Genomic DNA, 21,578 nt, shown 5'->3' on the forward strand with positions numbered 1-21,578 from the left:
TTAAGATAGCTCTGGTTAACTTAGGTTTTAATTGTTACTACTATATATATATATATATATATATATATATATATATATATATATATATATATATGTTTTATGATTATATTTATTCAGTGATATGAATGTAAGATTGTTAGCCACTCTGAGCCTGACTCCTTTGGGAAAGGGAGGGATAGAAATTGAATAAATAATAATAATAATCATAAATAATAATTGGCTCAGAGCTTGCATCCATCTGAGTTTACTGCTTTCACCCTGCAGCCTAGATTTAAAACTTGATAAAAGCATATTCTGATATCTTTCCTCACAGGGCAAATAACATCTTTCCCCCTCAAATAGCCCCCCAGTTTAACAATAGCAGTCACAGATATTTTGGAGACAAAAACAAACACACGCTCTGAGCCTCGTATCAGAAACCAAGATGAACGGTCTCCTTTTCCTACCCATCAGATAACTGCCGGGAATTCTTCCAAGTTGTTTATAGCTTAGCAGAAAATCTCAGTGTCGGAGACTCCCAGGGGCCATTTATGTTTCTTCTTTCCTCCTTTCTTTAATTATTTGTACTGAATCCCCCACCTCTAGCTAAATTAACTACCAAGGCTTCCCTCCTCACACACCAACGCCACTCTTGGTAGTTTAGGAAGATTGCTTGGTTCAGCTGCCTCGCATCCCCAAATCTCTACAGTTTTGTTTCTGTTAAAACATTTCTGTCATGCACAAAAACAGGTTGCCCATTTTTATACTTTTAATTATGGAGGGCCATTCAGAGATAGCCCGTGGCATTTTGATGGCTGAGACAAAACCTCAAGTGCCAGCCTTCTCCCGTTTGGTAAAAAGATAGCAACAAACCAATTCATTTGCACTTTGGTGTTCTTTAATGGCACTCTAAAATTTAGTGCTTGAGGCAGCCACCACACCTGGTACCGTTATCAGTCCAGAATGAGATAAGCAAAATCCCATTTTTATACAAAATCACAGAATGTGTGAGGTTTAAGATTCCATGAGTTCTCTTTTATGGTGGGTTACCAGCACCATAAAGTGTATAATGGCAGTACATACTTGGTTGGCTGGGAGACCAAGGCGTCTTTATGTAGGCTGTAACAAGGGTATGCATTAAAAGTTCCAGGCTCCATGGAAACCCCTTCCACAGTTGCAAACTCCTTTTCAACCAAACCAAACATCTCCATCATTTTAAATCCTAGAAAACACAAAAGTATAGCACACATCATTTTTATCTGTTAATATGTCCAGGATGTTAAGAAATAACAACAACAACAACAGCAGCAATGATAATAATAATATAGCAGTAATAATAGCAATAACAACAACAATAATTTATCTTTGGAATTAATGTTAGGCCAGCGATCCCCTGAAACCCTCTAGGAATTAATATTACTGCAACAATCTACATATCACAAAATGTGCTGAGACAAAATGGGGCCTTACAAAAATCTGCACAATTTCTGTGATTCAGATGTTGTTGAAATGAAAGAGGCCAAACAAGAAGGTACAATTAAGTTAGATACAGGTTGAGCATTCCTCATCCGGACAGCTTGGGACCAGAAGTGGTTCACATTTTGGATCTGTCCAGATTTTAGATCTGAAGCTTGAGTGCGGTGGGGAGGGAGGCTAAACTGAAGTCTGGGTGTGCTATGACTTCTGGTCCAAAGATGTCCGGATGAGGGATACTCAACTTGTATCTAACATATTTGTACCTTCTTATTTGGCCTCTTTCCTCCCTGCAGCAGTCAAATGTCAATAAAAATAAACAATAAAATAATTGATATGGAATGCTAAATAGACTGGATGGCCCCATTTAACAATGGTGCAATAAACATCACATATTACATGCAGAAATAGTAACGACATGTCAGTAAATTGGATACATAATCTTTTAATAACAGCATACCTGCAAGACTGTTGCCATCTTTATAAACCAGTGGGCAGGCTGCAAGGAGAGAGGAAAAACAGACTAAGTGTCTTTAATAACAGAATGAAATGGAATATTCACAACTACTCTATATTTTCACCTAAAATCAAAAGATACCACAGCTTGGTTAAGCAGCTTGTTACAATGACATTGCAGTCCTAAGCAGAGTTACAATCTTCTGAGCCCATCTGGGCCAATGGACTCAGAAGGGTATATAATAGTTCAGGATTGCACTTTTAGTATCATAAACCTCTGTTCAAAATCTGTCACCAAGTAAGCAATGATATAGTACTGATATATTACTGCCAGCTTCTCAGCATAGCAATATTTAACATCGACATAGTAACCATTAGAATAATCTCTGGCCTATTGATTTTATGATTGTCACTTCCTCCATTTGACCACTTCCACCTGCTCTGAAGATTCCCCCTTATTCTGGGGGAACAGCAGAAATGTATGTTTACTTTCTTTGAACACCTCTATAAGAACACTTTGGGTCAATTCACAAAGTCCTCCCCGACATGCCCACCATATATCTTATCCGTCATTTTTGAGGGGTTCCATGCTCAGAACTTAATTCTCACGCTGAACTCAAACTGGAACCACGGCACACGGGGAGTGGGGATTAAGCCTTCCTTCCATGCTGATTCCCTGACCTGAAATGGCCCAGAGGAGTCACTATTTTCCCAATTGGGGAAACTTACATGTTCTGAAGTTTTCCCAAGCAAGGCAAACAGTGGATCCCCAGGGTCATTTCAGGTCAGGAAAATGGCATGGAAGGGAAGGTTTAAGACTGCTCTTGCCATATACCATAGACCTGACCCAAATCAGGCCCCTGTGCACCTAGGAATTAAATTCCAAGCACAGAACTCCCAGATCACATCTGTCGACTGAATACGTGGGGGACATAAGAACTTTGTAACATGGGGAATTGGCTCTTCGGGCCAAAATGCAGAGAGACGTCCCTTGAAAACAGCCAGTCCTGTAGTCATTTTCTACGGCAGAGATAAAGTTTCACTCAAGTTTACTACCATTACTTGACATATGGAAATGATCACAAGGAGAAGGCATTATGTGTTTCAACGCAGCTTGCATAAAAGAGGCTGAGGACCAAAGTGTATGACCTGGAGATCTCAGTCCATCCTTCCTCTGCCTACACTCATTAGCATCACTCAGACAAAAAAAACAACAACGTTGTTTATCCCTATAAGACAACACACAGTAAAAAGGTCTAGTCTGAAATACAATAGGAAACATTATCTCCTACACAACTATGAACACAACTATGAAATAAAACGTTAAGTTTGCAATCCAACATATATACTAGGGAGTAAGCCCATTGAACACAGTGGGACACACATAGGAATGGGATGTTAGTTACTGTGACACAGAGAATATAAATGGAAGTATCTCTTTTTATTCTGTTCAACCAATGGAAAGCAGCCAACAAAAGTAGAGAATCACTAACTTGCTGACGCCGTTTCACAAACAAAAGTGATCAGTTCATCTTCGATCTTCTTGAAGGCATCGAAGTCATCCACAAAGAAGACGTGCCTGTCGCTTGGTTTGCTGCCGATGTTTACCAGCTCTGAATAGTCAGCATCTGCCACTCCAATGGCAAATATACTGAACCCTATGCAGGAGAAAAGAAAAAGGGAAACTCTCATGATAAGTTAAATGGCAAAGCATACATAAAATAAAGATGCATTTATATGAGTTAATCTGCCCTGACCTGGATGGCCCAGGCTAGCCTGATCTCATCAGATCTCAGAAGCTAAGAAGGGTCAGCCCTGGTTAGTCTTTGGATGGGAAACCACCAAGGAATACCAGGGTTGCTGTGCAGAGGAAGGCACTGGCAAACCACCTCTGTTCGTCTCTTGCCATGAAAACCCCCCAAAAAGGGGTCGCCATAAGTCGGCTGCGACTTGACGGCACTTTACACACACACCTATGAGTTAATCTAGCTAATCTTGTGGCAAAGCTTAGCTCGGGAAAATTAATCAATATTTTTCAATACATGGGAGAAGTCCTGGTTGTGGCCAAATCTAGCATGGGAAAAGACATCAATCTTTTTCAATGCATGGGAGAAGTCCCAGTTTTACCCATCGCCCACCCCACACCAGCACCCTGATTAACATCAGCACAGTCTTTCAACACTTTCAGAAAGTGACTTATTTTGGAATGTTCTTCTTTTGGCCAGCCAATTTTATTTCAAGCACACATTCAGCAGACAAAGCAGCACACACATTAATTTTCCTTATATCTTTTAAATAACTCATGACCTAATTCTAACACTCGCTGGGCCAGCATTCTAGTGTGGTGTCTTAATCAAGGTGCCGCACAGTGTTACAGGCTTGGGATGTGAGCCAGAAAAGCAACATCGGGTTTGCTGAAGTCACAAATCACTTTCGGAAAACTTTGGGGTTGTTTTGAAAGCATTTGAGGAGTTTGGGGTTTTAAGACTTGACCCAGAGCCGGACACTTCTGCATAAGAGGAGAAGTAGAAGAAGAAGAATGTGGACAAAATGGAGCCGGTATAGAGAAGAGCGACGAGGATGATCAGGGGCCTGGAGACCCAGCCCTATGAGGAAAGGCTGAGAGAGTTGAGAATGTTCAGTCTGGAAAAGAGGAGGTTGAGGGGGGACATGATTGCTCTCTTTAAGTATTTGAAGGGATGTCACTTAGAGGAGGGCTGTTCCTGTTGGCAGCAGAGGATAGGACTCACAATAATGGGTTTAAATTGCAGGTGGAAAGGTACCGGCTGGATATTAGGAAAACATTTTTTACAGTTAAGAGTTGTTCGACAGTGGAATCAGCTACCTAGGGAGGTGGTGAGCTCCCCCTCACTGGCAATCTTTAAGCAGAAGCTGGACAAACACTTGTTAGGGATGCTCTAGGCTGATCCTGCATTGAGCAGGGGGTTGGACTAGATGGCCTGTATGGCCCCTTCCAACTCTATGATTCTATAAGAAGAAGAGTTGTTTTTTATCTCCCACTTTTCTCTACTGAAAGGAGTTCTCAAAGCGGCTTACAATCACCTCCCCCACCCCCCACATCAGGCACCTTGTGAGGTAGGTGAGGTTGAGAGAGTTATGAGAGAACTTTGACTAACCCAAGGTTACTCAGCAGGCTGCATGTGGAAGAGTAGGGAATCAAACCCGGTTCTCCAGATTAGAGTCCGCCACTCATAACCACTACCCCATGCTGTTGAGGTAGGTTAGGCTGAAATTATGTGACTTGCTGAGGGTCACCCAGTGAGCTTCATGGATGAATGGGGATTTGAATCTGGGTCTCTCAGCTCCTCGTCTGGCACTCTAACCACTACACTAAACTGGCCATTAGTCCTCGTACACTGAGAGACTGGGAAAGACCCTGTTCCAAAACCAAGGCAAAGCAACAAGTAGTGCTGCTTTCCTGCAGAGTCTCCATGGATGATGAGGGGAATGAGGTTGGGCCTCCTCTGTTACCTGCTTCTAAGGATATATTGCCCTTGCTGGCATTGTTGGATTGAGATGACTCCTCTCAAAAACTCCCTTGGCTCCTGCCATGCCACCTTTGCCACGCTGCCAGTTCCCCAGGTGGCAGCCGACACATCATGAGACATACCAGAATCACCAGAGCATACATCTCAGAAGCAGCCCTGAATCGACCATGCCCAGCAAAGGAGGACCAAGAAACACACACTTCTCTGCAGTTGTATTTCAGCCCTTGGTAAGCTGAAAGTGGGAGGAGGATCTGGAGCAGCAGGTAAAGAAGAAACCAGTCAGTGCCAACCATTTCCTAAACGAACGGCACGTTACCATCTAGTTGCATCTCTCTGGAGACTTTGTTCACATCGTCCTGTGACCGCCCATCTGTGATCACTACCAGAACCTTCGGGATTCCCTTTCTGGTCCCCGATTCAATGGTGAATAAGGCCTGCTGAGCATGCTTAATTGCCTTGCCTGTAAAAAAGAAAAGGAGTAATGGTGGCAGTGTTCAAAGGAAGCAAAGTCATGTAACGCATAAACAGTACATACTCCGCAATGGACTCAGTAAGTTGAAAGGTTTTTTTAAACTCTTTATTACTTATTAACAATATTTTTAACCCTCCTTTCTGCCCCCATAAGGCCACCAAGGAGGCTAACAAACTAAAACATACAAATTAAAGTATTGTCTTAAAAGCCATTAAAACAAACACACGAATACATCATCAAAACAAATTAAAGCCAGTGCTTTAAATAAGTAGAAAAGATTTTTTTTTAAGTTAAAACATTGGGGAGGAAGGAGGGATCACCAAGGGAATGCCAAGCATTCACCCACTGGTGGAAGACAGCAACAGAAGGGGAGAGGTGAATCTCCGTGGGGAGAGAGTTCCAGAGTTTTGGTGCCATCACTGAGAAGGCCCTTTCCCGGGTTGCCAGCTGTCTAATCCCAGAAGGTGGGGGCACCTGAAGCAGGGCCTCCGAAGAGGACTGCAGGGGTCAGGTAGGTTCCTAAGGGAGTAGGCGGCCCTTCAAGCACAGGCGGTCCTTTATCAGTTCATGTGGCCTGTCTCTGAGCAATCACTCTGCTAACAAGCATGAGAGCCATGGCTCTTGATGAGGACAACTGGTGCATTGAGTATTACAGCTGCCAGAACCCCCCTGGTCACCAGCGGAGGATGAGTGGGTAGGGTTGCCAGGTCCAAGTAGGGAAACTCCTGGAGATTTGGGGATGGAGCCTGGGGAGGACAGGGACCTCGACGGGATACAACGCCATAGAGCCCACTCTCCAAAGCATCCATTTTCTCCAGGGGAACTGATCTCTGGAGTCTAGAGTTGAGTTGTAACTCTGGTGAATCCCCAGGTCCCATCTGGAGGCTGGCATCCCAACTTATAGAAACAAAACCCCTGATGCAGCTATGTTTTCAAGGCTTCCTGTTCCTTGTTTGCAGTCAGGACACACAATGAGAGATAGCTTTGTGTTGAAAATTTAAAAACAAACAATGCCAAGTCACACCTGGCATCTTAACCCACCAGTTTTGGTGTTTCCTCCTTTGTATGCTATCTGCTGGATGGCCTCCAAGAGAGTCTCCTTACTTCTGTAGGCATTCAGCTTAAATTCTGTCCTGGGATCGTCACTGAACTGAGCAATTGCTACCTGCAGGGGGAAAATCGTATTAATCGACTATGAAAGCAGGATGCACTAGAGTGACATCACTTGGACCCAGGCTCAGGTGGGCGCTCTGAAGACCACATCGGTTTCAGAGGATTTACAAGGCAATTTCAAACATAGCTATCCTTTTCTAAATCTGTTGGAAGTTAGCCCATTGAAGAAGGGTGCACCTCTGCTTGGGATGGCACGGTTAAGCCTGCAACTCTCAGCGGACTTATCTGGACATTGATTCCACAGATATCAACCAGACATTAGCACTTTTCATACAACATACTATAGAAATGAACACATGTGGGGGCCGGGAAGAAGTGGCAGTATTATGGTAAGCTCCACCTTACATATAGCATTTTCACTTGATGGTGTGCAAAGGAGCAATGCACCTTTATACACCTTCACGTGAAAATGCTATGTATATATACAGGTGCTCTCAATTCAGTCAGGAACTTTGAAAGAGCAGAGTTCCCTTTCCAATCAAAGGGAGAGAGTTATGGCGGGAGGTTTTTGGGGCGGAGCCTGAGGAGGGCGGGATTTGGGGAGGGGAGAGACTTCAATACCATAGAGTCCAATTGCTAAAGCAGCCATTTTCTCCAGGTGAACTTATCTCTATCGGCTGGAGATCAGTTGTAATAGCGGGAGATCTCCAGCTAGTACCTGGAGGTTGGCAACCCTATAAACACATGTTGGGGGTGGAGCTTATCCCTGCAATTTGGCTTCCCCTTCCCACAAGTGTTCAACTCCAGGGATGTTGTATAAAAAATGCTATACTCACAAATTTGGAATCCTTGCTTTAGTGGTATACTGGTTACACTTTACTGGGTTCTTCTATATAACTATATAAATTACATCCTGAGAGTAATAATTCCAAAGAAAATTTCTACTAAAAATTAGTAGAAAACATTTGCCATAATGTTACATTTTGAGCCATGTAGTTCTATATATGTCTGAGTTAAATGCTAATACATTTATCCATACGTACTTCACGTTTTGTTCTCGCCTTCCCTCTTAGTTACCTGTGTTCCATCAGGGCCAATTTTGTCAAGGGCTCCCACAGTGCTGTACAGAAAGGCAATTATTTTGTTGAAATTGTCATCTCCAATACTCCATGAACCATCCACCAAAAACACCAGGTCGGCCTTCGCAGCTTTGCAAACTAAGGAGACATAAAATACTTTAGGAGAGGGACTATGACTCACTAGTAGAGAATATCTTTTACATGTAGAAGGTCCCAGGTGAAATCTGTTAAAAGAGGTCATGTCTGCTTTACACAAGCAGAAGAACGAGGTGAGATTTCACTAGCAAAATGGATTTTACTCTTTGTCCTTTACCTAGGCCCTTTCTACAGATCTGGACTTGTGTGATTGATTTGTTATGTGTTTGGACGTCTTTAAATGTTTGTATTGACTATGAACTAATGCAGGAGTCCCCAACGTGGTGCCCATGGATGGGCAAGGAAAGGCAGGGCTATTGGCCATTAGAATTTGACTGGCTGTGCAGATTTTTAAAAACATTGCTTTGGTAACATCTGCCAACACAAGCACCTTCATGGTATGATTGAAGGTAAGCTGCGGCAGCTATTTTGTGGCTGGCTCCACCTCCTGCAGCAGCTATTTTGTGGCTGGACCCACCACACTATGTCACAATTCCAAAGGTGTCCACAGGCTCAAAAAGGTTGGGGGCCCCTGAACTAAGGTCTTCAACTTTATCATCTGTTTAAGCCACTTCGAGGTTTAAATAAGGTGGAGTATAAATGTTTTTGCTAATTTAACGGAACAAAAGCAATTACCTTCAACTTGAAAAGTAGCACAGCAGAGAAGAGGACTAGGCTAAATCCTTTATCCCTGCATGATAGTTTTTGATTTAGATGGGGAGAGCCCTTAACAATGCAATTCTATGCAGAGTTACTTTAATCTTTGCACTGGAAATATGGTATCCCTCATCTGCCATTTCCTTTTGCTGCATGAGTAAATATATGTAGACCTCAGACTGCTGGAGCTAAGAAGGGTCTTTCTCTACCTGAGACTCTGGATAGCCACTGACAATCAAAGTAAACAAGAATTAGGTAGATAATCCAATGGTCTGACTCAGTATAAGATACTTTCAGTTTCAACCTGTGAATCAAAATAATAGAATGGTTCCCGCTGTAAACCAAATCCTCTCCTTCCCAATTCAATTAATCCTGCATGCATCATGTAGTACACGAGATGTCACTGAGATTCCAGCCTTGATGAATTAAAAATAGTTTACACACTGAAAGAATCAATAAGATTGCTACTGTATAACATCCATTACTATGGAAATAGCTTACCTTCCTTTGCAGGAGGAATTGTAGGCTGTGGGGTAGTAGGTGGAGGAGTTGGCGGTGGTTGAGTGGGGAATGGTACTAAAGGACAGAGAAAAGAATAACATAAGGAAAGCTTAGCTGCCCCAAGTCGGGCTGTGTGCAGGGTGCAATTCTGGAAGAACACAGAACAAGTGCAGAATGTGGTACTGTACACAGAATTTAGCTTAAGGGCTTTCTGTGTGGAATGTGGAAGAATAAAATGGTGCATCCACTGTGGAAACAACAGCAAATGAGGTTGAGTCAAGAAGGGAATGCCTCCACATAGCCTCTCCCTGAGCCACTTGCTTCTGCTCCAACCCCCTACCCTCTGCTTCTGTGTCCCTACTCGAGCTTCCGTGTCCTGCGCTTTGTCTTATGCAAAGCGCTTTGCCTTATGCATGGGGATTTCACCCAGGCTGAGCTCAGGGGAGATGGAAGAATCGGGTTAATAGAGGAACGGGAAGTCCCGGGATTTGTGAAGGCTGGATTTGTGAAGGTGATGTCTAATGATTGTGCCCCCACCGGACAACCTCCCTTCTCCCTTCACAGCTGAACCAGGAGAAAACTGAGGGGAACAATGGCACACAACATGGTGGTGTCACCACATCAAGCGACTCTCTAGAAATTCCCCTAATCTCTATGGTCTTTACCATAGAGATTGAGGACATTTCTAGGGAGTCACTCGATGCAGTGACTTCACCAGGAAGTGATGTCACTGCGCTGCACTCTATTCCCCCTCCCCATACCCCACCCCCAAAAGCTGCTGGGATAGCCAGGTGCAGGCCTGGCAAAACTACTAGCTATATGCCTAATTTTTATACTGCCCATTCTCCAAAGAAAACACAGGATAGAAAAATTCTGTTTTCCGCTTTTTCCTCTAAACACCTCTGCCACGTAATTTAGGCTAAAGAGAATGACTGGGCCAAAGTCATCCACCGAGCTTCATGTTTCAGAGCCGATTTGAACCCAGGTCTTCCTAACCCTCGTCTGACATTACACCACACCATCTCTCCAGACTAGGTTCCAAACTGATTAGAGCTGATATTGTTATGGCAAATGATGAGAGTCTTTCAGGAATTAAAATCAGAAAACAGAACTTGCAGCAGCTTAATGAGCCCCACAGTCCAGAAAAAGTTTACTCACACGTTGTCTCCATGATGCTAACAGCAGGGCCCTCTATTTCTTGCAGCTGCGTATAAACACTGACTTTATACTTGGTGGCAGGAATAAGGTCAAAGAAGCAATGCCTTGGGGTCCCACCCCCCAGTAGTACTTCCCTCTTTGTCCCATCTAAAATCAGAAAGAGAACCTTTAGTGTCATTTTCTAGAACAAATGCAGCATGATAAAGTGGAGTGAGCATACAAATTCATCAGCCAGTTCACACGTTATAAAGCCCAGGCGGCCAGTTGACACACCTAATCCGGCATTCCCCTGCTTGGAATGCTGATTCAAATTGGGATTGTAGTTTACAGCACAAAGAGTGATTAAGCCTTTCCCCTCTGCATTGTCTTCCTAATCATTTCACACAGAAGATGGATAACTTTGTTGTTTAAGTTTAGACTGGATTTAAGACGACAGTAAATGCTAATTAAGAATAAGGTAATCTATCAAGACACAGTTGAAGTATTTTGGCAATTAGAAGTAGGGTTGCCAGCTTCAGGCTGGAAAATATCTGGAGATTTTGGGGGTGGAGCCTGAGGAGGGCGGGGTTTGGAAAGGGGAGGGACTTCAATGCCGTAGAGTCCAATTGCCAAAGCAGCCATTTTCTCCAGGGGAACTGATTTCTATCACCTAGAGATCAGTTGTAACAGCAGGAGATCTCCAGCCACCACCTGGAGGTTGGCAACCCTAATTAGAAGACATTGTATGAAGTTACTTATGTTTATTACATATTTAGGAATTAAGATTAGCAATGATAGCACCAATCTCTATAAATATAATTACAAAGTGATTGTAGTTGAAATAAGAAACAAACTCAGTCTGTACAAAACCTACACACTCTGTTAGGTCAACTAAATACAGTAAAGATGTCAATAATATCAAAGATTAACTATATATTATATAACATACCAATTACAATTCCACAGAAAACACTCAATGAATGGCCAAAAATTGTAAATGGTTTTGTTAGGGAAAATGAGAAATGAAGAGTTAAATTACAAATAGCTCAAAAGAAACAAACTAATGGCGGTCTTGGCATACCTAATCTGAAATTATGTTATGACTCAGCAAGATTTACTTGGATTGTTAAATGGGTAAAAAATAATTATGATATTGCTGATACTGCCAAAAAACACTTGTGTGTAAATACGGCATTAATAACATTTTATGGGCTAGTAATCCCATTAGAAAAAATGTTTATGGATGCGATAATTTTGTTTTAAATGGCTTATTGCCTGTTCGGGATGAAACAACTCAAGACCTTTTTGATAACAAAACTGCGAAAAGGTTTAGCTATAAGGAAGTTCAAGGAGTTGCTGACTGGGGAACAAGAGCGTATTTCCCCCCCAAAACTCTTGCTATTATAGCCAATATAAATATAAATAGTAAACAGAATTTTCAGTTGAGATTGGAGAAAGACCTTGGACATGAAATTCCTAATGAGGTATGGCGTTCTGCATTTAAACAGAGTTCTACTTTTACTGTCTTACTCCAATTTAAGGGAAATTGACTAAAAATGTTGCATCTACAGCATCAATCCCCCCCTCCAATAAGTTTGCAAAGATATTTAAGAACCCAACTAGTTCGTGTTGGCATTGTAACTCTTTGAAAGCGGATTTTTTCCATATGTGATGGACATGTCCAAGAGCTATAAACTTCTGGCATCTATTCGCAAATACAATGAAATCTAATTTAGGGATGGATTTCCCATTTACAGTTGAAACCTTATTACTAAATTTCATACTTATGTTTCCTAAATATCTACATAGTATTATTCTATACCTAATAAGTGCTGCAAGAATGGTTTTTACAAGGCACTAGAAGCAGGAAATGGCACCTAAACATCAAGAGTGGATTGATTAATGTAAAAATATATATAAAATGATAAAGTTAACAGCATTTAGCAGCAGGAAGGATTTAACACAGAATGAATCAATATGGCATCTAGTCATTCAGAAGCAGGGTGAATCTCCTGTAGGGTACCTTTCCTTATTGTATGCATTGATCTTTATTGGAATTATAATTAATTGTAAATATAAAATTTTTAAAAAATGTATTTTTTAAAAAGAAGACATTGTATGATGTGCTGACTTACCAAAAAGAGATTCTATCACTGTCCTGTATACAGTTGCATGCCTCTGAAGCTGCCAATGGACACATAGGCTTGTCATGCGGACCTGATAAACCCCCAAATTCATCACTCCCAAGTACACTGCAATAAAGAAAAGGTCCCAGGGTACCAGTTATCAGCGAGAAGTAACTACTTACCTACTCCTTTTCAAAAAGTAGTCTGAATGCATCTAAAATAATTCCATTGCAATTATGGTTTCACAGATACATAAGAATTTTTAGAGTTGGTTTTTATATGCCGACTTTCTCTACCACTTAAGGAAGAATCAAACCGGCTTACAATCACCTTCCTTTCTCCTCCCCACAACAGACAGCCTGTGAGGTATGTGAGGCTGAGAGAGCTGTGACTAGTCCAAGGTCACCCAGCTGGCTTCATGTGGAGGAGTGGGGAAACCAAACCGCTTCACCAGATTAGCCTCCGCTGCTCATGTGGAGGAGTGGGGAATCAAACCTGGTTCTCCAGATCAGAGTCCACCACTCCAAACCACCGCTCTTAACCACTACACCACACTGGCTCTCAAAAGAGCCATGTCGAACAAATATTAGGTTTAAAAATGCCGGGTCTTCCATTTTCTGTACCTACAAATAACATGCATAAGTGACACACTAGAGACTAAACTTTGTCATTTTTTAACATACCCAATTACCTTGTGAACAGTTGGCAAAAACATTTCCATTAAGAAACAGTAGAAGGAGTAATTTTCCTCATCGAAATTCTGTACATTGTATAACTTAATTATTAAGACATGTTTATTAAAAACATGTTTATATTGCCTTTCTTTACAGAAACTGCAAACTCAAAGCAGTTCCCATTGAAATATAATCCATGGAGATGAGAAGCTAGACAACAAGAAATCATGCGTTCTTACATGTTTTGGCCACACCCGCCAAAGCATCGCTGAATCCCGTTGAGTATGAAGCAAATACTTTAATGCTGTATTCAGTTCCACTGAATAAATTCAGAATAAGAATGGTGCTGATATCATCTCCCACAAAGGTCTCTAGGGCTGGCCCAGGGACTGAAAGGAGAAAGGAATACAACTCTCTAAACAAGCTAACTCCATAGATAACATTACATTTTTCATGATACTATCTGAAGATTACATTACTGGTGATAGTGGAAATCTGTCAAGGTTCACATTAACCTGAATGTGCAAACTTGAGAAGTCAATTTGGATCGGGACTGTGGTGTTGGGGCAGGGGAGGGAAGCTTCTCCCTCATCCAGTTTCGCTGGTAAAAATGCCCCCTGCTGCTTTCAGCTCTGGATTTAAAACACACACACACACACACACAGAAAAAGAGAAAGTCCTATGAGGAAAGGTTGAAGATGCTGGGTATGTTGAGCCTGAAGAGGAGAAGACTGAGAGATGATATGATAACCATCTTCAAGTACTTGAGGGACTGTCATATAGAGGAGGGTGCCGAGTTGTTTTCTGTTGCCCCAGAATTTCGGACCAGAACCAACATTTGAAATTAAATCAAAAGAATTTCTGTCTAGACATTAGGAAGAATTTTCTAACAGTTAGAGCGGTTCCTCAGTGGAACAGGCTTCCTCGGAAGGTGGTGAGCTCTCCTTCCCTGGAGGTTTTTAAGAAGAGGTTAGATGGCCATCTGTCAGCAATACTGATTCTATGACCTTAAGAAGATGATGAGAGGGAGGGCACCTTGGCCATCTTCTGGGCATGGAGTAGGGTTTGGGAGGTAGTTGTGAATTTCCTGCATTGTGCAGGGGGTTGGACTAGACGACCCTGGTGGTCCCTTCCAACTCTATGACTCTATGATTCTAAGAACATAAGAAAAGCACTGCTGGATCAGACCAAGGCCCATCAAGTCCAGCAGTCTTCTCACACAGTGGACAACCAGGTGCCTCTAGGAAGCCCCAAACAAGACGACTGCAGCAGCACCATCCAGCCTGTGTTCCACAGCACCCAAGATAATAGGCATGCTATTCTAAATTCTAAATTTGCCTTTTTCCTGTTGGGATTAAAAGCAGAAGAGGAAGGTTGATTTCCATTCGGACATGGAACAAGAGGATGGCTTCAGCATCCCTGCTCCAAATGCAAATTACAGCACCACCAATCACACTTCCAGGGGCTGTTTATTATTAAATTACATTTTTGGGAGATCTGGTCATACATCCACAACATAGCATGCAGGTTGTGGGACCCAAGTGCAGTAATAGCCATGAAGGTCATAGGGCTGCAGTGAGGGGGAAAGGGGGTGAAATTTCCTGCCCCTTCCTTACACATAAATAACAAGCATGTCAAAAATGAGGATTCTAAGATCTTTTATGCATGGCTCTTTCACCCGCTGTCACCCCTCTGATGACTCTGGGTCTTTGTTTTGATTATGCATGCTGTTTCCAACCTTCACAGGTCACCTCGCTCTCCCCCGTGTTTCCCGGTGTTTTGCCCATGTTTTCAAATTTGAGATTAAACAGGTCCCTCAAAACGCGGGCAAATGCAGGGGGAGAGCGAGGCAACCTCTGTCGGAAACGGTATGCATAATCAATACAAAGACCCGAAGTCATCGGTGGGATGACGGCAAATGAAACAGCCGTGCATAAAAGACCTAAACCAGGATTTCCCCTGACCTGTTAGTCTGTATGGGGGAAACATTTTCAAGGGGGAACTTTCTGTCTTTAAGATCTTATCTACTGTCCAGAGTGGTACCGCTGAAACCATGGTTTATCGATTCACCTGCTATTTGTAAGAAAGGACTAGACCTAGGAGAATGGCAGTTTACAAGTTTGGTTTAATGAGTGTTTAAGATCGTTATTTATTTATCTATTGCCATCAAACCATGACTGACTTATGATGACTCCATAGGGTTTTCAAGGCTAGAGACATTCAGAGGTGGTTTACCATTGCCTGCCTCTACGTAGCAACTTTGGACTTCCTCAATGGTCTCCCATTCACACCCTAACCAGGGCCGACCTTGCTTAGCTTTCAAGATGTGACAAGACTGAGCTAGCCTGGGCTATCCAGGTCAGGGGAAGAGCGTTATACACTGGACAATTAAACCACTCACTGTTCACAGGTTTGTATACAATCCTGTATCCCATTGTGGGTGATGGAGGGGCATCCCAGCTAATGCGCAATCGGTTATACCATTCCTCGGAGACCCTCAGGTTTGTTGGAGCAGACAGTGGCACTATAAAAAAAAACCAACGTCATAAATTAAATTCTGATCTGTGCGTATTGGAGATATCAGACAGACATGTTTTTATTGTGGCATTGCCATTCTAGAAAAACTTAGTAAAACTATTTACATTTCACAATTATAAATTAATTTAAAAAACAAGTACAAAATACAAAATACAGTACAAATCCATCAATTTGAGTTTTAATTTTCTCCCTAATTTAAAATTGAACTCATCTTTGCGGAAACCTTTGAAGGGCGGACTTTAAGAGCTATTGCACAAAACCCAGCTGTAACCTGTTCTTTCCCCCCCTCCAAAAGTGTCTGTAATATTGCTGATTCTGTGAGCTCCCTGGGGCCCTTTAACGAGGGGAGGATGTGCTTCTTTGGAACGCGCTTCTTTGTACCAAGGACATCTTAATAACACATGAGCCCCTGTTTCCATTTCTCCAGTTTCACACGGGCGAAGTCTTTCACTAGTCAGAATCCTTTTAAAACGCCCCTCTACCATTGCTGAGGGGAGAGTTTGAAAGCGGGTCAGCGTAAAGGATCTCCTTAAACCTGGACGGTCTAACTGATACAGGTATGATGCTGGAGCCACTTTATACTTATTGTTAGCTGAGACCCTATATTCCAGGCATTTTCCCAGATCGTCCTGTCGTTCAATATCCCAGATTCTTTGTTTTATGAACCTTTTGGCTTGATCATGGTCCATTTTCTGCACAGCATTTGAGTCTATGCCCAGGCTATCCAATTTTCTATAAATCGCCTGGAGCCAGGAGGATCTAAAGTTATCTTGCAATATCAAGGGGGTCAGGCCCTGTGGATTGGTGGTCATCTTAAGCCACAGAGTAATGGCCAAGCTCACTCTGGCCTCCACCCTCACCTTGCCCATCTCTAGCCTAATACTAGCATTGGAAATGAATTTAGGGACTTGCAGTGCAGCTCTCAAAAATTTTGACTGCACCAGTTTTAAGGGCAAAAGTTGACAATGAGAAGCTCCCAGCCATGACCCATATAAAAGCTGCGCCAGAGATTTTGCTCTAAATAATTTAAGGGGAGCGGGGACATAATGACCACCTTTCGTCCTTAAAAACTTTATTATCGTATGGGCAGACCTCTGTCCTTCAGCTGCCACTCCATTTAAATGAGAGGCCCTCGAACCTGTAGATATCGGAGATATCTAATTTGGCTGCTGCAAAAAGAAAAGGTTTGTACTCACAGGTTTTTCCTGGGACTGATAAACTGGCCCCTTCCCCATCGGAATAGATGGGAGTGACTGTAACTTTATATTCTGTGTCTGAGAGCAGAGGCTGGAGAAGCAAACTGTTTTGCATCGCGGGCACCATTACCTGGAAAGGGAAAACAGCAAACACATACAAGACTGATGATTAGCTTCTTCATGCTTGTGCCTCAGATTAGCTTCTGTACATGCTGTCTGGAACAACGCATCTCCATCTGGGCCTACCTCGCAGGTGACCTTTTGTTCTACACAGGCAGATGTAAATTGTGGGGTGGGAAGTGTACATCCACATACAAAATCACATGTAAAGATTAAGGAGCCCCTGTATGGCGCAGAGTGGTAAGCTGCAGTACTGCAGTCCAAGCTCTGCTCACGACCTGAGTTCGATCCCGACAGAAGTCAGTTTCAGGTAGCCGGCTCAAGATTGACTCAGCCTTCCATCCTTCCGAGGTCGGTAAAAAGAGGACCCAGCTTTCTGGTGGTAAAGGGAAGACGACTGGGGAAGGCACTGGCAAACCACCCCATAAACAAAGTCTGCCTAGTGAACGTTGGGATGTGACATCACCCCATGGGTCAGGAATGACCCGGTGCTTGCCCAGGGGACTACCTTTACCTTTTAAAGATTTTTCACATTTTGCCACATCTGCATGTGTTTCAAGGCAGTTGTGTGCTATGACTACCAAACCACATGGACTACCAAACCACATTTTAGCACATTTTATCATTGTTTGTGTGGTTAAAAAAAATTCTTTTGCTGTCAAGGCAAGAGAGGTTCAGAGGTGGTTTGCCATTACCTGTCTCTGCCTCGGACCCTGCTAATCCTTGGTGGTCTCCCATCCAAATACTGACCAAGGCTGACCCTGCTTAGCTTCCAAGTTCTGACGAGATCGGGCTAGTCTGGGCAATTTAAGTCAGAGCAGTTCCCTGTGTTTTCCCCAACTGATATTTGCCCAGAGACTTCATCTTTGCTACAATTAAAATGTAAAACAATCAAATAAATCCAAAAGTTAATTCTAACCAAAATAACCACAGAGAAGCAGAAGCAGCCAGCAAGCTTCAGAATCAACCAAAGGCAGAAGAGAACAAAAAAGGATCTTTGCTTGGAGCTTTGATAGGAAATGTTTCAAGCGCATCTGTCTAAGTGTTGGAAGTGAAGGAATTTCTGCTGCCTCTTAACCTCTGACCTCAGAGGAGGACTAGAGAGTCAGAGAGATAGATGGGTCAAGACCCTGGGAGCCAGTGTGGTGTAGTGGTTAAAAGTGGTGGAGAACCGGGTTTGATTCCCTACTTCTCCACATAAGTGGCAGACTCTAGTCTGATTAACCGGGTTGGTTTCCCCATTCATACACATGAGCAGCGGAGTCTGATCTGGTGAACTGGGTTCGATTCCCCATTCATACACATGAGCAGTGGACTCTAATCTGGTGAACCGATTGGTTTCCCCACTCCTACATATGAAGCCAGCTGGGTGACCTTGGGCTAGTCACAATTCTCTCCGAACTCTCTCAACCCCACCTACCTCACGAGGTGTCTGTTGTGGGGAGAGGAAGGGAAGGCAATTCTAAGATGGTTTGAGACTCCTTAAAGGTAGAGAAAATCGGGGTATAAAAACCGCTGCCACCACCTCTTCCTCCTCCTCTTCTTCTTTGCCTGAGACCCTGGAGAGCCACTGCCAGCCTGAGTAGACAATACCGACCTTGATGAACCATTGATCTGATTCAGTATCAGGCAGTTTCATGTGTGTTCATGTGTATACTTATGCTACGCTACACATTTCCATCAGTTTAATTCTGGTTCATTTTCTCCTCAAAGATCTTGGGAAAGTTGTTTCATGGCAATGCCGGCACCATTCAAAGAACTACTTTCCTCGGAGAGAGGGAACGGCTGTTAAATGTATTTATTTAGAAAATGTATACGCTGCCTTCTCTCCAGAGACCTGCTTGAGGCAGATCACAGTTAAGTACATTGAGTATGTAGTAGAGACACCCTCTTGGCATTTTGTGTCTAATGGATTTTGTCATTTTGTCTCCCCACCCACAGCATGAGCCCTGCATACCTGTGGCAGGCTTCCTCCCTGCAGTAATAAATGGCACAGACGCCTTTCCATTTGGAAGTAGAAGTGCTTTTCAAAAATGTTAAGTGTTTTTTTTTCCCAGTCCACACACATTCCTTAATAGCATGATGAATGTGTTGGATGGACAGGGCAGGATTCAAAATCAGAAAACAAAGGCCATTTATGCGTGGCTGTTTCCCACTGAGAATCATAGAGCTGGAAGGTACCACCAGGGCCATCTAGTCCAACCCCCTGCACAATGCAGGAAATTCACAACTACTTCCCCCCCACACCCCCAGTGTCCCCTACTCCATGCCCAGAAGATGGCCAAGATGCCCTCCCTCTCATGAACTGCCTGAGTTCATAGTTCATTATCACCCTGCTGACTGCTCCAGTGTTTCGTTTTGCCTCGCCCTCCCTGTATGTTTCTGCACATTTTGCCCACGTTTTCCAGATGCTGTTTTAGCGAGAATCCGGAAAATGCAGGCAAAATGCACGGAAATGCATGGGGAGAGCGAGGCAACCTCTGATGGACGGGAAAGGCATGCATAATCAAAACAAAGCACTGAAGCAGTTGGCAGGGGTGACCGCAAAGGAAACAGACCAGCATAAATTGGCTAGAGATTAAAGTTGAGAACGTAACTGAAAATTGGGTAAAAGCGGGAAGCAATGAGTGGGATCAGGTCAGCTTTTCACTAAATCTCTCTTCCGTACTATAGCCCCTGTTCCTCTCTAAGGAAGACCCATGATCCGCACTATAACACATGAACAAACATGAAGCTGCCTTATATTGAATCAGACCATGAGTCCATCAAGGTCAGTATTGTCTATTCAGATTGGCAGCTGCTCTCCAGCATCTCAGGCAGTGGTTTTTCATGTCACCCACTACCTGAACTTTTTATCTGGAGAAGTCTTGAACCTGGGACCTTCTGCATGTCAAGCAGATGCTCGGCCACTGAGCCACAACCCCTTCCCCTTTTGGGGTGATCAAAAGGAGCCCCTCCTTTTGGGGTGATCAAAAGGAGCCCCTCCTTTTGGGCTTAGACTGGAGTAACTCTCCTTAGGATTGCACCATTAGACCCTAAACATCTGTGACGAATAGCAATGGCTTTAGTGGAAACAATGTTTGCAAGGGCCAAGTGCAATCACAACCAATTTTTTAGGAATGGGATATTCAGACATCAGAACACGGACGTTCACATTGTGTTCCAAGGGAGCACTGGGGATTCCTTGGAAGATTCTCAAGGGTACTTAGAGGAGAAGATCAATAATTGCATACGGGATTCCAGGAAAGATGACACGATCTCCATTATCAATCTTCCCCTTCAATGCACAGCTGCAAAAAACTGGAAGGACCGTTCTTGGAACTGCTCCCTGTTTAGTTGGGGGTTACAGCGAAGCCAAACAAACGCTGCCAGCACTCTGTATCATCTTAATGCGTGCTCTACAGTATGCCCTAGAATCCTCTGCATTCGAAGGGATTTCATGGCAGATGCTGGAGGATTCTCTGGCAGCCGAGCCAACGCTGAAAGCGTCTGCCAAAAGCTGTGAGAAACCACAGCTTTCGAAGATGACAACAGCACAAAGCAGGACTGTACGGGATGCGACTGCCAAGGAAAGAAACCAAGCTCCAGCTTTTGAGTATTTTATGGAATTTATGTTCAGTTAATGTCATTAATTTAAATGCTTGTGGCCACCCTGTAGTGCAACTACAGAAAAGCTACAGCTGCTCTGCATATCTTATAGATGAGCTGAGCTAGCAATTTTGTACAGCAAGAGGAAGGCAGCAAATTCGAAAGAACAAACACACACTGGCCGTGCACTGCCAAGAAGGTGGAGGAAGAGGGGCTGCAGCTCAGTGGTACAGCCTCTGCTTGGCATGCAGAAGGTCCCAGCTTCAATCCCTGGCATCTCCAGTTAAAGCGACCAGGCAAGTAGGTGATGTGAAAGACCTCTGCCTGAGACCCTGGAGAGCCACTGCCGGTCTGAGTAGACGATACTGACTTTGATGGACCAAGGGTCTGATTCAGTATAAGGCAGCTTCAAGTGTTCATGTGTTCAAGGTGCATACTGTACAAACACCAAATTTTATTTTACAAAGGTTATGGGCATTTGTCTCCGTCCCCACCTGCGATCAATGCACTTCTGCTGTTCGCCAAACCTACACAGCAGAAGTCTCTAAGGCCCAGTTCTCACCGAGGTAGCGAACCAGTGTCTGGGCTGTACCACTTCAGGCTGCAGGAGAGGTCTGTGGAGAACCCCTGCCACTGATACATGCCCTCTCCCTAATCTCCTGCACTCATAACCTCGTTCTTTCTGGTCCCACCAAAATTCAGACTTATAAGAACCCGGAGCAGTAGTAATTCCACCACTTCAGCTATGCGATTGGGCAGCTGAAGACGCCTATTGATTCTCTTTTAAAAAGAGCCAGAAAACCTGAGCTTTATCGGGGAAGCAAA

At 43.4% G+C, this 21,578-nt stretch overlaps 1 protein-coding gene across 1 annotated transcript in view; it reads right to left on the reverse strand.

Annotated features, from left to right (window-relative positions):
• COL14A1 (collagen type XIV alpha 1 chain) overlaps positions 1–21,578 on the reverse strand; it is an 87,031-nt gene that overhangs the window by 62,495 nt on the left and 2,958 nt on the right. Inside the window, exons 2-13 of the mRNA XM_056854323.1 lie at positions 17,046–17,175; positions 15,713–15,835; positions 13,551–13,700; positions 12,647–12,763; positions 10,533–10,679; positions 9,375–9,449; positions 8,080–8,219; positions 6,931–7,054; positions 5,734–5,877; positions 3,402–3,566; positions 1,913–1,951; positions 1,063–1,201 (exon numbers count right to left, since the gene is read on the reverse strand). Coding sequence (XP_056710301.1) covers positions 1,063–1,201; positions 1,913–1,951; positions 3,402–3,566; positions 5,734–5,877; positions 6,931–7,054; positions 8,080–8,219; positions 9,375–9,449; positions 10,533–10,679; positions 12,647–12,763; positions 13,551–13,700; positions 15,713–15,835; positions 17,046–17,175 — 1,493 coding nt within the window. The remainder of the gene's footprint in view (positions 1–1,062; positions 1,202–1,912; positions 1,952–3,401; positions 3,567–5,733; positions 5,878–6,930; positions 7,055–8,079; positions 8,220–9,374; positions 9,450–10,532; positions 10,680–12,646; positions 12,764–13,550; positions 13,701–15,712; positions 15,836–17,045; positions 17,176–21,578) is intronic.

The sequence above is a fragment of the Euleptes europaea genome, chromosome 8, assembly GCF_029931775.1.
Source record: "Euleptes europaea isolate rEulEur1 chromosome 8, rEulEur1.hap1, whole genome shotgun sequence".
NCBI lineage: Eukaryota > Metazoa > Chordata > Lepidosauria > Squamata > Sphaerodactylidae > Euleptes > Euleptes europaea.